The sequence below is a fragment of the Neolamprologus multifasciatus genome, chromosome 5 (assembly GCF_963576455.1).
Source record: "Neolamprologus multifasciatus chromosome 5, fNeoMul1.2, whole genome shotgun sequence".
Lineage (NCBI taxonomy): Eukaryota > Metazoa > Chordata > Actinopteri > Cichliformes > Cichlidae > Neolamprologus > Neolamprologus multifasciatus.
The window spans coordinates 35,044,886-35,061,355 of record NC_140443.1 but is presented as its reverse complement, the minus strand read 5'-3'; the positions used below and the strand labels follow the sequence as shown (position 1 = coordinate 35,061,355).

The 16,470-nt window shown below is 41.3% G+C and overlaps 1 protein-coding gene across 2 annotated transcripts in view; it reads right to left on the bottom strand.

Annotated features, from left to right (window-relative positions):
* Nucleotides 1-16,470, bottom strand: part of fbln2 (fibulin 2) — a 93,332-nt gene that overhangs the window by 24,804 nt on the left and 52,058 nt on the right. For both annotated transcript variants that reach the window (XM_085161055.1, XM_085161056.1), the window contains exons 6-8: nt 10,700-10,909; nt 8,915-9,028; nt 4,779-4,880 (exon numbers count right to left, since the gene is read on the bottom strand). In XM_085161055.1, coding sequence (XP_085017181.1) covers nt 4,779-4,880; nt 8,915-9,028; nt 10,700-10,909 — 426 coding nt within the window. The remainder of the gene's footprint in view (nt 1-4,778; nt 4,881-8,914; nt 9,029-10,699; nt 10,910-16,470) is intronic.

Sequence of the window (16,470 nt, the reverse complement as noted above, 5' to 3'; positions counted from 1 at the left end):
TGTTGTACAAAATATGCTGGAGAAAACAAAAATCTGGAACAAGAGGGAACATATTCTCCCGTGCTCCCCGTGTGTGTGTTTGAGTGCCAGCAATCCCTTTTTGAAAAGTCTTTGTCGACTTTCAAAGTTTTTGCCGTGGGGAATCTGAATAAACCGTGTGCCTTACAACACCCTCCCACAGGCAGGAGTAAAAACACAGATCTGACGTTTTCAGCGTGGCTGGCTTTGTCACATCCTGCAGCTTTTTTCCCGTTAACCTCATAAAACTGCACCTCATCACCTCTCACAGCTCAGAGCGCACTTTATGGTATTATACGAGCCCTCTGTGGAGCTGCAGCAAATGCATTTGTCTAAATAAAATTAACAGTTTTCCCTTCTTGAGCAGCGCAGTGGTGACAAATTCTTGTTTGCGAGCTATCTTTGCAAATGTCTCCATTTCTTCCTCAACTGAGAGACATCTGTTATGAACATTGCAGGGAGGGATATTTCCAGGGGCAAAATCCTCCTGAGCTCATAGACCACCCCTTCCTCTGGGCGCTGCTGGCCTTCAAGCACAGGGTTAGACAGGACTGTTTCCAAAGTTTGCGTATTGCCAGTGGTGCAGAAAGTCTCCTTCCACCACAGCGCTCTGGTGGCCAGCGTTATTTCCAGTTTGTCATTCAAATCCGAAAAAGCAAAGGAAATCGGGCCTAATGCTTCAATGTCCCTACACCTCGGCTGACTCGCCCCGTGGAGACAGCCTCATTACACAGTGAAGCGATCCAGTACAAGGTGGAAACAACTTATCTTTGAGAAATACAGATACTTAGTTGAATGGACAAAGGAGACAGCAGTTTGAAAGGAATCCCATCAAGAGCGAGCACAGGGAGATGTCCGAAAGGCACCACAGATGAGAACACACACACACAGTTTTTCCTACACACTTGACCCGGCAGACAATGAAGTATTTATTTATTTTTTATTTTTTTAAGGTCAAGCTGCAGTGAATGAAGTCAGCCTCGGCTTATTCGCCGAACTAGTCTTAAACGTGGAGGTTAAAGTTGCACGCCGCGAGCCTGATTCCACTGTCGGCTGTGACAGAGGATAAATGAAGGCAGCTAAACCACACAGAGTGGAACAGATGCATTCAGGTGTGTATACCTGTTATTTGAGTATTTTTTCAGGCTTTTACACAGATGCATTTGCACAGATGCAACTTTTGTTTCCAGGTTTTTGTTTACAGACACTGAAAATGATCAATTGACGAGCCAAAAGATCACTGACAGAAAATAAAGCCAATAATTTAGATTCAGTGTTGTCGGCGTTAGTGGGTCAGAGCAGTGAAACTCGTCTTTACTGAAATATGTTAATATATGAAAAAGGACTGAAACAGTACGCCTCAGTTTTTCTAATGCTGCTCTAGTAAATGAAAGACGTATGTCAGCAGGACTCTTGGGGCTCTCGTAGCTCATTGCTTAAATTGTTCTATAATTATAAAATAGAAAGTTTCACCTCGACCCATCCAGCCACCAGAGGCTTCTTGCTGTTAAAAGGGAATCTTCCCATCCCACTGTTTTCAAGTGCATTCTCATAGGGGCTCATCTGTTTGTTGACGTATTGTATGGTCTTTACCTTTCAGTATAAAGCCCCTTCAGGTAACAGTGTTGTAAACCAGTGCTATGCAGAGATGGGCAGTAACGGTAATCCGATTGTAATCCGATTACTTTTTTCAAGTAACGAGTAAAGTAAGGGAATACTATTGTAAAAATGGTAATTAGATTACAGTTACTTTCCCGTAGGAACGCTGCGTTACTAAAACCGTGATTTTTTGCGAGAATGTCTCATGACAGTGACGTAAGCGAGTGCGACGTTCGTGACAACAGCTGTGTGCAGATCAACAATGGATCATATATCGAGTGCAGAGAGAGTATGAGCGTGCAGCGTTTAAAGCGTGGAAGTACTGACCTTTGAGTTTGATTCCATAAAAAGTGACAAAAACATTAGTGTCCGTTGTGCGTGGGAAGAAAACTTCTTTTTACACCGAAAAAACCCCTAAACTTCCAAACAAGCACCGAGTAGCTACGACGTAATGGGAAACTCACAGAGAAACTCGCGGATTCTTCCACTGACCGCTGCACACCTGCACCAGGGTAACCCTCCGCCTACCCCACTCCTGCTTTACAGGTGAAAATAGAGCAACAGGACCGCTAGTCTTTGACTTTATTTATTTTCTGCTGTGTTTTACTTGCATCTATTTGAAAGACTGAGTGTAAACACACAAAAAAAATATTTTATGTGCTGGAATGTGCAGAAAATAGGTTTAAATATTAAACTAATTTCTTCCAGTCAGAGAATGTTGCATATAATTAAATTTTTGCTTGATGCATGAAGTTAAAAGATTAAAACTGATAAAACAAGTTTTAAAAAGAGACTTTTCCATTTGATTACATTTTGTATGATGGATTATGCAGAAAAAGTAGAATTGGGCTGAAAGATCTATCACTTTATCACCTATTCAGGCTGTAAATCGTGTTTTTAAAAAGTAACTAAGTAACTAAGTAATTAATTACTTTTGAAAATAAGTAATCAGTAAAGTAACGGGATTACTTTTTTGGGGAAGTAATCACTTTTTCAAGTAACTTGACCAACACTGGTGCTATGTAAATAAAGCTGAAGTAAATTTCATTTAAATTCCTTTCCAGGCATAAACTGAACGACTTGATTGTCTGAGAAAAACACTAAAATATTGCCTAAACCTTGAGAAACACCAGGAACGTCTGTATGGGATGATGACATTAGAGTCAGATTAGAGATTACCTTTAGCCTAGATTGGACTGATTCAGAAGACATCGTGGTCAATCAGTGTCATCTTCCACAAAGACAATCCTGACCATGTAAGTGTCCAGATTATGGCAGCAATGCAACCACAGAGATGATAACATAGTGGGATATGTCATCCATAGTTATCATTCAAGTAATAACTCTGTAAGCTTTTGATCTCCACAAAACACTCGAAGGAATGCAAAACAAATCCAGTCCTGCCCGCAATGGTTTGTTTAGTCCCAGTTCAGAAAAGGGTGAAGGTGTCAGCCACATGCACTGGAGCCAACCGTGTGTGCATGTGTGTGTGCATGGGTGTACGCCCCTGGGATGTTCATTTGTCTGAACCACATCATTCAAGTTGTGCATAAAACCTTGTCTTAAAAACAGTCTTTTCTTAAAAGAAACATCTCCATGGGAAGAACTGTGTGCTAAAATATTACCAGTCATTCACATTCATATGCAGCTGAAAGCGAGATCACGAAAAGCAGCTGTATTTACCCTGTAAACCTGCAAATTAAAATATAACAGTCTCAATAAGGGACGACTCACAGGTTTTCTGATGGAAGTGCTTCCATTTGCTAAACAAATTACAGAAAAGTGCAAATGATCCCAGGTGTTAATACTTTCACAGTCGGATGCACCCTCATTTCAAAAACACTCAGGATCATGTGCAAATCATTTAAAGTCTATATTCCATTAAAATGATAAAGCATATGAAACCCTCTGTGTTGCATCACCTCTTCTTTAAAAACAGTGTTTTTGCTTCATAACAGATTTCAGCTGTTCCTCCTTTTTTAATGTCAGCAGTCGTCTAATAGTTGCAAACGGTGGTTTGACATTGTCTTGCACAAATAAGCAAGTCCTTTCCTGTGGCCCTGAAAAAGATGGAGGCATATGTTGCTTCAAAACCTGAACACATTTATGCACTAAAGTTTCCTTCACAGATGTGCAACTAACTCATGACACGTGCACTAATGTGCAATCCCCGTACCATGTGTATATTTGAACTGTGGGCTGAAACCAATCAGGTGGTCCCTCCAGTTTTTAGCCCACAAAGCTTGGAGACCACAACCTCCAAAAATAAGTTCAGCCCCTTTATGAAATGTTTTGCTTGCATTAAGTTCAAAATGAGCATATACTTTATTTTGCACAATATATTTTTGTTCATTTTACACACCTACCCACCCACCAAGCATCAACAGCAAGTACTCCAGAGTTTACTTTCAGTCTACTTATATATCTTTCAAATCCTCAGCACCCCCTCGCAATCATGACCTGTCACGGTATTTGCTTTGTTTCATTCCACTCTGCACTAAATGTTGCCCACCCACAAGTCCACACGTGGGAGCACTTTAGGGAAAGAAAGTGCTCACTTTGCTCACTGAATGAAATGATAGGAGGGAAAACACTTCCTTTAATGTGGTACTTGTTCATCTTGAGTGTTATCCTGTCTGGTAACAGACTCAGCACTTCCAGCACTCACTTTGTTAATTTTAGTGATTTTGCACCTAAAGCCTCCAACCAGTGTCCCGAGCTGCCACAGGAACACGCTGAAAGAAAGGTAGCTGAGTACATACACAGATGCTGTGTGAGGTGTGTGATACTGCAACGACTGCTCCCACAGAGTAATTGGCTATGGTTGAATCATGCTTGAGGCGACAGTTTCCACCACCTAACATTGGGAGCCCAATCAGCTGATGCATTGTTTAGTATCACGAGACCTTCATGAGTGACTGAATCCAATTAAAAAGTGCCCCGACCTATGGCCAGACACTTCATTTCACTGCAGCTCTGTCATCCGGCCTGTATATATTTGTTCCTTTATGCATTCACTGGGTTTGTTGTTGCTGTTAGGTTGCTTGTTACCTTGTGGTAACCAGGCTTGAGGGAGACAGCTTAAGGGATACATATGAGCTTTGTGAACCACTCCAATTACTGCCAATGGCAATGTGACAAGAAAGCACGGCGGCCCTTACCTTCACACATCCGTCCATCTGTCATCAGTGAGAACCCCGGGAAGCAGGAGCAGCGAGCCCGGCCTGCCACGGCCGCACACTGTTGACTGCAGCCACCATTGTCTGCGAGAGACAAGCAGCATGATTACAGTCGTCTCTGCATTCCACACAGCTACACCTCCAGGGCAGTCATCTGCAGTTATGTTTCTCATCTTTGTACTGTTTCTCTGTTCTCTTGCTCTCCCGAGGCTACGATGGACCCCACCTTCCCTCCCACGCACTGATCATTTGCTCCCTGCTGGAAGGAGCCTCTCATGAGCCATCGCAGTCACACACCAGAATCAATTCTCCCTATTTAACAGCTCAATAGCTCTGTCACAAAGAGGCATGGGCCAGGAACTGTTTCCCCACAATCTCTAACCAACACATTCCCCTCTAAAGCTCTGTAGCGGCGAGGGCGCTCTACACATCGATCAGGATCTTCTTATAGCTAACAGAGACACTTTGAAGGAGTGGAGGCTTTCACTCGAAGTTGGACTTTTGAGCTTAAGGGTTTGCAGTGCTCATCTCCCACTGACATGATCAGGATTCTGCTAATGAAGCTGCTGAAAGCTTAGATTATCTAATACTAATCAGTTTATTAGTGAAAACATGTTGTGAGGCAGCTCTTCCTGTTTTGACCTGTCGTAACTCGGGAATGTTTTACCTGTGAGCAGTCAGGAGGCGCTCACACACATCGTGTTAGTAAGAGCAGAAATATATGACTTCTATAGACAGAGTTAGAAAGTGAATGCAATAGTCATGGCTTGTTCATTTCCCCACCATACATAAAGCCATAACTCATTCTCACCACATATTTGGACACATTTTGGCGAGGTCTCTCTTGGAAAATAAATTTTAAACTCAGTGAAAATTGTTGCTTTTAAATAAAGGATATTTTAAAAAAAAGCTTTAACGTCTTAACATCCACCATGTCACTGGATACCCGTTCAGAGCTAGTGTTGGATTTTGTTTTAAGCCTACAGGATGTGTTTTTGACATGTGAGAATTATATATACAGTGGCTTGCAAATGTATTTGAACTTTTCCACATTTTGTCACATTACAGCCACAAACATGAATCAATTTTATTGGAATTCCAGGTGAAAGACCAACACAAAGTGGTGAACACGTGAGAAGTGGAACGAAAATCATACATGATTCCAAACATGTTTTACAAATAAATAACTGCAAAGTGGGGTGTGCGTAATTATTCAGCCCCCTGAGTCAATACTTTGTAGAACCACCTTTTGCTGCAGTTCCAGCTGCCAGTCTTTTAGAGTCTGTCTCTACCAGCTTTGCACATCTACAGACTGAAATCTTTGCCCATTCTTCTTTGCAAATCAGCTCCAGCTCAGTCAGATTAGATGGACAGTGTTTGTGAACAGCAGTTTTCAGATCTTGCCACAGATTCTCGATTGGATTTAGATCTGGACTTTGACTGGGCCGTTCTAACACATGGATATGTTTTGTTTTACACCATTGTTGCCCTGGCTTTATGTTTAGGGTCGTTGTCCTGCTGGAAGGTGAAGCTCCGCCCTAGTCTCAAGTCTTTTGCAGACTCCAAGAGGTTTTCTTCCAAGGTTGCTCTGTATTTGGCTCCATCCATCTTCCCATCAACTCTGACCAGCTTCCCTGTCCCTGCTGAAGAGAAGCACCCCCAGAGCATGATGCTGCCACCACCATATTTGACAGTGGGGATGGTGTGTTCAGAGTGATGTGCAGTGTTAGTTTTCCACCACACATAGCGTTTTGCATTTTGGCCAAAAAGTTTCATTTTGGTCTCATCTGACCAGAGCAGCTTCTTCACATGTTTGCTGTGTCCCCCACATGGCTTGTGGCAAACTGCAAACGGGACTTCTTATGGTTTTCTGTTAACAATGGCTTTCTTCTTGCCACTCTTCCATAAAGGCCAACTTTGTGCAGTGCACGACTAATAGTTGTCCTATGGACAGATTCCCCCACCTGAGCTGTAGATCTCTGCAGCTCGTCCAGAGTCACCATGGGCCTCTTGGCTGCATTTCTGATCGGCGCTCTCCTTGTTCGGCCTGTGAGTTTAGGGGGACGGCCTTGTCTTGGTAGGTTTACAGTTGTGCCATACTCCTTCCATTTCTGAATGATCGCTTGAACAGTACTCCGTGGGATGTTCAAGGCTTGGGAAATCTTTTTGTAGCCTAAGCCTGCTCAGTAACTTTATCCCTGACCTGTCTGCTGTGTTCTTTGGACTTCATGGTGTTGTTGCTCCAAATATTCTCTTAGACAACCTCTGAGGGCGTCACAGAGCAGCTGTATTTCACTGACACTAGATTACGCACAGGTGCACTCTATTTAGTCATTAGCACTCATCAGGCAATGTCTATGGGCAACTGATTGCACTCAGACCAAAGGGGGCTTTGGTCTGAGTGCAATCAGTTGCCCACATATACATATATCTATATATATACACAAATAACTATCTATCTATCTATCTATGCCTGATTTCAAGACTGACATTAAAAATATATATATTCTGCACACAGGGTCCAAAGACTAACAGAAAATGTGAGCCAAGTAAGGGATCAGTGGAGAAGCAGAGCCAAAAATCATGTTTCATATTCTGACATTGGTGATATTGATATATTAAGTAAATCTATGAATAATATAAGAGGCCAGCTGTGTTGACTGCAAATGTTCTCTCTTTGACTTTGGTATATTTATAACATTTATTGGTCCAATATATTATATTAGACTTCATCATTGCTTTATAGACCTACATCTCGAGTTGTTTGAGCTCCTGTCATAAATCATTTCCAGATATGGCAACATTTTAAGGGACAATTGCATTGCAGGTTTTGCATTTGCCTTTAATATCTTTGCTGGCCTCCTTCATTATGTCTGGAGCAGTTTATCCAGTTAGCTGAATGATTAGGTACACCCAAAAAGGAGGTTACATTGTTTGGGGCTTTAATAAGAGCTTAATCTGACTGTGAAACACAAATAACATACAAAAAATGCTCACTAATAAAAAATATGTTGTCTTACAACTGAAGTTACCGTGACAGAAATAATGGAAGTTGTGTGTATGGATGCAATAAAAGCAGCTTGCATTCATCTCTCCAGGTTACACAGGCGACAGGTTACTAACCCAATATTTTTATTTTATGTTTACTGCTACACAGAAGGCAGAAAATCTAATATTATACAAAATAACTTTTAACACAAGAAATCAAGAAAAAGTTTGAAGCATCAGGAAAACATATGGACATCACCTACAAAAAAGTGTCCTTTCATCGTGCACAGAGTGAGGAGCCACACCGTATGCTCACCTACAACCACATTTCCACTCTTTATCCCACAGCTGCAGAATTAGACGAAAAAAACTGCTATGAAGCTTTTTTATTAGTACATGACAGACGGGTGTGACCTGCCTGGACTATTGCCTTACTCAAGTTAATTATGCTACATGTGTGATAGCAGTCCTGTGGGTCTCAGTCTCTGAAAAATATTCAGAGACGTTAGACACAACTACAACAACTACAATGCAGTTTTTGATTTCTTATTGGAAATGTGGCAAAAAGGATCCAGATAGCAAAAAATGTGACACACATTTAACCTTTAACCTGACTGATGAAGCTGATTCAGGGTCTACCTCATATGGGCTACAGTTCAGGTGACATTTGCTCTAACCCTTGAACCAAACTCACAGCGAGTACGTTTGAGCCCAAGGGTTAGACTTCTCCTCAAAAGACTAATCAAAGACTGTTGCACGCCACAAAACACCTGACAGCACAGTTACCAAGATGTATGTTCCAGATTATGGTCAATCGTGTCTGCTCTCTGGGGATCAGTTGATGTTTCTACCAATGGAGCGATTCTTATTTAGCACATTTTCTTATTTAGCACATTTTCTATGCAGTGCTTCTTATCTAACATTCACATACATTCAATACTGCAATGAATGCATCAAAGAGCAACTTGAAGTTAGTATCAGCAGCCGAGAATCGAACCACCAGCCTTCTGATTAGTAGACGACCTGCTCTACCACCTGACTTACAGCCACCTCACTGCACATCAGAGCTGCTTTCCGAGACAGGTTGTCCCAGTGACGTCATTTGCTTTGTGGTCCAGTGTTTAGATTACCTGCACATGGATTGAGGCTAAAGGAGCTGGTGGTGGTTGTAGTAGTTTTAGTGGTGGTGGGGGAAAAAGCTGGACGGTCAACTTCTCTGAGTCCATTGTCCTCCTTGAAGCTCACTGCAGAACAACAACAGCACAGACTGTGAGAAACATGTAGCGGTCCAGCTAACCGAGGCTACTGCATTCAAACCATTTAATGTTTCTAATACATGCAGCAAATTTGAAAACGAGCAATATTCCAAGACATCATTTGACCCATGCTGAGTGTTTTTGTCATTATACTCTTTTACGGAGCAGAGAGAGTTCTATGAATAAATGAACATTTTTATTTGAGGTCGTAATGGGTGGATTTTTTATACTCCTCTTTAAATATCTTTTCCCCAAGGGCCATAAATATGATGGCGATCAAATCTGGTGTTGGTTTAACCACAGCACAACCATAGATTAGCTTACTGAGATTTCTGCATTTAAGCTTTTAGTGGAAGTAAAATACTTGAGGTTTTTTTGTTATGCAGCTGCCTCGTCTCGTGTCAGTGAATTCTGAACACGTGGAGTTTTTTAAGCTGAAGTAGCACAGGGTCAAACTAAATATGACAGGCGCAGAATTTCAAATAATGTGACAAATGAAGTAATTAACACAACTCATTATGTCCAGTGCTTGGAACCTTGGTTCCTGACATGCATGTAAATGTTACTTTACATCTACCACCCACCTAAGCACTGTTGCAGCCCAAGAGCCCCACACAGGCTCAAGGCTGTGCAATAATACTTGAGGAACAGCTCAAAAAAACATCTGGTTCTCAAACTCACGTGATCCCAAACAGCCTGACCTGTCCTTGAAGAACCTCAGAGACACTGCGTCCATGTCCTGACAGGTCATGGACGCAGTGGGCATGTGGTTTTTATGTCATGGCTGATTGCTATACACCACTCTCACTGTGTCATTTTTCTGTCTGTTTGTTAGCAGTGTCGCATCCACAGTTTTCAAGATATCATTTTAAAATTTTGTGCAATGGTAGATGCCAATAATAGCTCGAGCTGATGTCATTTTGAGGAAAATCGGGTCAAAGTCACACCAAAAACTTTATATTACCCACAGCTTTTCATGAATATTCTTCAAACTTTGCAACAAAATACTTGATCTTGGGGGAAATAAGTACCTGTAGTGACTAAGCATTTGACCTTGACCTTCACTGTTAGTGCCCGAGGTCAAAATTAGCCTTGAAAAAATATTTAAAGAAATCATGACAAGAGAGAGCTGTGCAATACATTTTTTTTCCAATATGATGACCTAAGATGTCATAATGACGCCATAACAGGCTGATGTCATTAACCACCCTCATAAAACATCAAAGTTTTAGTAGAGCCCTTGCCCTTCGAGAGGAGTTGCCTCTCTGAGTGCTCTTGTTGCCCACTGAGCTCTCTCTCAGCTCATATTCAATCACTCTGCTAGCACTCCAACATAAAGCACGTGCCTACAGTAATGGGAGTAGTGAAATTCCTTTTGAAATAATCTTATGTCCATTTGTCACTTTCAGCTCTTCCTGAGACGTTTAAATGTACCTATACTACCAAACACACTGAAACCCTGTTCCTTTAGCTTCTATGCAATTAGTGCATGTTTTTGTGTATTGTGCATGACAGATATGTAACTACATATGACACATTGTTCAGCATTTCAAACACAGCAAAACAATCTTGTCAAGCCTTGGATTTCTCCAAATATGAAATTAAAATGATGATTTTAGGCTCCATTTTGAATCAATCTGGCAGGACGAGCTACTGTACCTGGTGCACACGAATGTCCATCCAGCTGCAGGATGTAGCCCTGGTGGCAGCTACAGCGATAGGAGCCCCAGATGTTGGTGCATGTGTGCTGGCACAGCTGGCCAGGGTAGAGCTCACACTCGTCAACATCCTCCTGCTCCTCCACAGTGTTGGCAGCTTCATCTGTGGACCTGATGGAGAAGGCTTCCTTGGGGAACTTATCGTCTGACACTGGAAGGAGTCCGTGGAGAGGAGGTGGGAGAAAGTGAGGGGAGAGGGGGGAGTAAGATTAGGAACCAGATTTTCTGTATTTATTCCAAACACTTATCTAATGAAACTGACTTGAAGACAGAACAACATCTGCTCGTCCCCCACAATTAAATTCAAAGTGTGTATGTGTGTTTATACAGTGCAGTTATACAAGGTGACAAATATTCCAGCAAGACTGCATTCAATCTTGCTAAATCTTTATGGTCACATGACTTGGCTGGTGCATCCTCGATCAGATTTTAAGGCTTTAATGCGGCTACTGTACGTGCCACTTTGGGCTAAATTTGTAAAGCAAAGTATTTTTGGACTAAATAAAGGCTGACCGGAAAAAAAATGTCCATAAATGTTGTGCTCGGGATTTAGGTTATTACTAGGGATGAAACGATACCAATTTTTTCAAACCGATACGATACCGATACTTGGATCTGAGTACTTGCCGATACAGAGTACAAAACCGATACTTCTACCACACACACACACACAAATGCAATGAATTGGAAGACAGGTTTTATTTTATTCTCTGCTAATAAAAAATTAAATCTTAATAAAAATGACCACAAAAAAATTTCAAGTGAAAAATAAGCACTTCTGTTAAATTATTGCAGAGTCTCCACATTGTAATTTAACAAAATATCACTGAACTATTGGCACTGTCCCGAGCTTTCAGAATAATAAATAAACACTTCTGTTCATTTATTATATTTCATATCGCGGCTCGAGTATGCTGAGAAGAATCCTATGTTTTCCACGACAGGCATTGGCTGGTCATCCAGAGTGATAAAATGAGTCAGAGCCTCTGTTATTTAAACTGCTCGTGGATTTTCTCTTGACATTTTTCATCGCTTTTCCAAAACCTGAGTTAAAGTTGGCTGTTCTGGTCCACACTGCTGACATTTTGTTTAGCCTAGCTACAGCAGCCTCCAGTTTCTCTTTTTTATCTGGAGCTGCCAGTCTCACTCGCCTAACCCTGTGCCTGTTTAGCGCGGGATGTCCCCCTAGTGACCAATCTAAAAAACTACAGAAATGACAAGCCACCCTCTGATTAATGAAATAAGTTAGTATCGGTTCATGGTATCGGTTAACTTTTACGAGTATGAGTACACACACATTTTACAGTATCGGCCCCGATACCCGATACCAGTATCGGTATCGGTGCATCCCTAGTTGATACCAAGGTTATTATCGTTAACGAAAACTAGAGGTGAAAAAACATTTTCGTTAACAGAAATAAAAATAAAAACAAAAAAAGGAAAACTAACTAAAACTATAATGAGTGTTCACAAAACTAACTAAAATTAACTGAATTTATAGCAAAAATGTGTTTAGTTTTCATTGATGTGTGCGTGTCATACAATAGTCAAGGGTGAAAATGAAGTTTAGTTTCCAGATTTTTTTCTTGCTGTGTCTCATTATGCCAGCAGGGGGCAGTACGTTAGTCGAGTCGTCTGTGTTGCTGCTCCGTCCACGCGCAGAATCATGTCAGGAAAAGTCGGAAGAAAGCGCCAGAGTCCAATTTGGATATGATTGTGTTTTGGATAAAGCAAGTGTTTTGTAAATGGTAAATGGTAAATGGCCTGTATTTGTATAGCGCTTTTACTAGTCCCGCCTAGGGACCCCAAAGCGCTTTTACACGTCCAGTCATCCACCCATTCACTCTCACATTCACACACTGGTGGAGGCAAGCTACAGTTGTAGCCACAGCTGCCCTGGGGCAGACTGACAGAAGCGAGGCTGCCATATCGCGCCATCGGCCCTTCTGGCCAACACCAGTAGGCGGTAGGTGAAGTGTCTTGCCCAAGGACACAACGACCGAGACTGTCCGAGCCGGGGCTCGAACCGGCAACCTTCCGATTACAAGGCGAACTCCCAACTCTTGAGCCACGATCGCCCTTAGTGGAAACAGACAAATTATGAGGGACATTTCTAAAGGGAAAAAAATCCCACAAACCTTAAAGTGCACTTGAAAAGCTCACACAAGAAGGCTAACCTAGCTTAGCTTGAGAAGGTAAGGGAGCACACTCAACCCTCATCCCCAGAAAACAGAAGCTAACCCCAGGCAAGGCAGCGTGATGCATCCCGAGACAACAGGACGGGGATATCTACACAACTGTGTGAGTCAATTACCTTCAAAAAGTCTATCAATTCACTTGAACCAAAATTACGAACACCCGGTGCTGCGAGAGTTAATAGTCTCATTGGGGCCAAGATATACATTTTATAGTTGCCTGGTATCAATGGTTGTTCATCTGCCTTTATTTATTTATTTAAAGAACCCATAGGTGGGAATGTGAGTTGTCTGTCTCTGCGTGTTAGCCCTGCGACAGACAGGCGACCTGTCCAGGGTGCAGTATGGTAGCTGGAATAGCAACATACCCAAGGATGAGCAGAATGCCTGATATGATGAAACTGGGATTTTGTTACACTTAATTATTGCAAACACAACTAAAACTATAACTGAAACTAATCAAAACTAAACTGAAACTAAGGATTTTCAAAAAAATAAAAACTAAACTAAACTAGCAAACAATTGGTAAAAACTAATTAAAACTGATATAAAATTGAAAATCTGAAGTCAAAGCTAAATAAAAATAAAAACTAATGAAAATTGCAAAACTATTAAAACCCTGGTTGATACTGATGCATTTTCCCTTTGTAGAACAGAAGACATGGAGAGATACATTACAAAAATATAATTTATCAATAATATGTCCAGATGTGGGTTTTAAAAAGTATCTCTCACAGTCATAACCTGGGGTTTAAATTCAGAGGATTACATGTTTCCTGCTTTAATTAAAAGGCAGTGAGTCATAAGACTCAAAATACCCCCCTGGAAATAATTACAGTTGCTTCTCATGCAATTTTTAAAATTCAAAATACACTCACACAGTAAAAGCATCTTTGCTGTGAGGGTGTTTGTGAGAATTATTAAATAGACTCAATGGACGTCACTAGTTTTGGCAACCTTAAAACCTTGCAAAGCTTTCAGCAGGTTCATTGATTCCCACTTCAGAATGACATCATTCAGACTTTTTTTTGGAAGCTAAAGGAAACGAGCTGCAGTGGGTTGTTCAAGCAGAGCCTATTAAAGGGCCGGATTATGTGGAATTCCTCTTATGTTGTGAATGAAATAACAGCCTAAAGCATTGAGAAGACCAACCTTACCTCACCATCGCACTAAAAAACAACTATTCCCATTAAAGGACAACCATGAAAATAATGAACTGCATTTCCATGCCGTGTGTCTGTTCCCAATATATAAAACTAAGAAACCGGAAAAGGGTATTCCAAACCGCAAACTAATGATTATGGAATGATTCTTCTGCTTTTGTAAAAAGTTTTATGTCACTCATCACGAATCTGATGTCATTGATGAAAAACATGCAAATCCCTTCTAAAAGCGCCTACAGCTGCAAACAAGGTATGTAGGTCATATTCAGCGAAATGTTAACAAGCAGTCATGTTTTTGCAGATGGAAGGTTTGCCGAAATGCTTGTGCATTAAACCTGAGCTTCTTGACAACCCGCTGGATCAAAGACAGAGGGAAACTTTGCTGGCCCAAGTAGAGAGACAACAGCCCGAGCTGCCATCTGTTCCTGATTCATCACAGCTCCCCATTACTCTGCACGGTAACGTGACTCCTGACCAATCAACCCTGAGCATCTGACATGGGCCTGTATGAGAATAAAATACTGATGGCTCAGATCTGGACTGCTTGCTGTCCCAGTGCAGTTTTGCCAGTAGCCACAAATACGTGAGAAGTTGGTGAGGAGTGTGTATGTCTCATAAACTCAACGTGCTTAACATGAAAGATAAAAAGACAGAAACCTAACCCAAACATGCAAACAGACAAAAGCTATTAAATGTAAGCCTATGAGATTAAAAAGATTGTGAGTCTGTTTTTGAATGCACACATAGATGTGACTGATCTAAGGTCAGTGGGTAGCTCGAGCCAAAGAACAGGACCACAGTAATACGAGCACCCTCAGCACACTTAGATCCAATTCTGGGAGCAGTTAAATTATTTGCACATGATGACCTGAAAGGTCCATTTGAGTTATAGACACTGAGCAAGTCAGCGATATACCAGCGCACACCAGCGAATTTCCTTCAGACATGTACTCATGCTTCATGGATAGTCCTGGTAAACTGAGCTTTACAGCAGCGGTCCCCAACCCCCGGGCCTCGGACCGGTACCGGTCCGTGAGTCGTTTGGTGCCGGGCCGCGAGAGTTGAGGCTCAGGTGTGAAATGTATAGTTTTCAGGGTTTTTATCGGTTTTCAGCATTATTTTGTTATCGTTTTTATCGTTAACTTGGTTTTCCTGGGTCTTTTCACGTGTGTTATGAATAAATTTTCTTTTTTTCGGTACCGGTACTAGTTTTATTTTGTTGTATTTATCCGCGACACCTTAAAGGCTGGTCCATGAAAATATTGTCGGGCATAAACCGGTCCGTGGCGCAAAAAAGGTTGGAGACCACTGCTTTACAGTATTGTAACCTGTATGATCTGCCTGCATGAACAAATTTCTTCAAGTCACTTTGAGATGAGAGTTTTTTAAATTCTTGATTCTGGTAGAAAGCACTTCCAGCAATCTTATTAATGTGATGCCATATTAATAAGATCCCCATAGTTTGGATTCAGGAGAATCCAAGATTTCCCTTTTGATAAAGCATAAAGCCCTCTAACCCCCAACCAGTCATGGGGGATGGCTTCCCCTCCCTGAGTGTGGTTCTGCTGGAGGTTTCTTCCTGTTAAAAGGGTGTTTTCCGTCCCAATGTCACCAAATGTTGCCCAAAAGCAGGTCGTTTGATTGTTTTCTCTGTAATATTGTTGGGGAAATTGAACTGAATGTCCGAACTGATGGCAACATTCCTGACTCGCTCACTGTGTTTCTGAGAAAAGGATGGTAAATATGAACCTTTTCTGTCTCTGGTTTCTTTGACCTGCAATGACTTGTCTCTGTTCAGTTCTAAAAAGTTCCTACACAGACAAAAAGTTTAAACAGACAGGAGCAATATGGGGGATGTAAAATATCTCCTGTTTGTGAATGTATTTGTTTACTTTTTCATACTTAAGTAACTTTAAATATTCTTAAAGAGTTTTACACTCAATCTCTGTTTCTTCGTATTTTGGATCACAGAACTGTGACTGGGAAACAAAGACATTCTCCAAATTTCTCTTTACTGACCATCACAAAATGAAAGCAAACGTGAAGAGGAATAAAATGTAAAAAAAGATGAATTGGACTGATAGAATCTCCCCCGATTCATGTGGGAATAACAATGTGGCATGTTATTTCAAACCTAATTGTTGGACATACTGGAAAGACTGTTGGATGTTTGCTTTCGCTGCTTCTTGCAGCCTGTTTTATAAAAAATGTGACATGCTGTGATAATTAACATAACACCTGCTGAATTTAATGAGCATGTGGTAGTCCATGCACTGGAATGGATCAAAGGGCACATAGCTAACCCCGCTAACCTCACTACATGAATATTTTTGTTGAGACAGGAAAGAACAGTT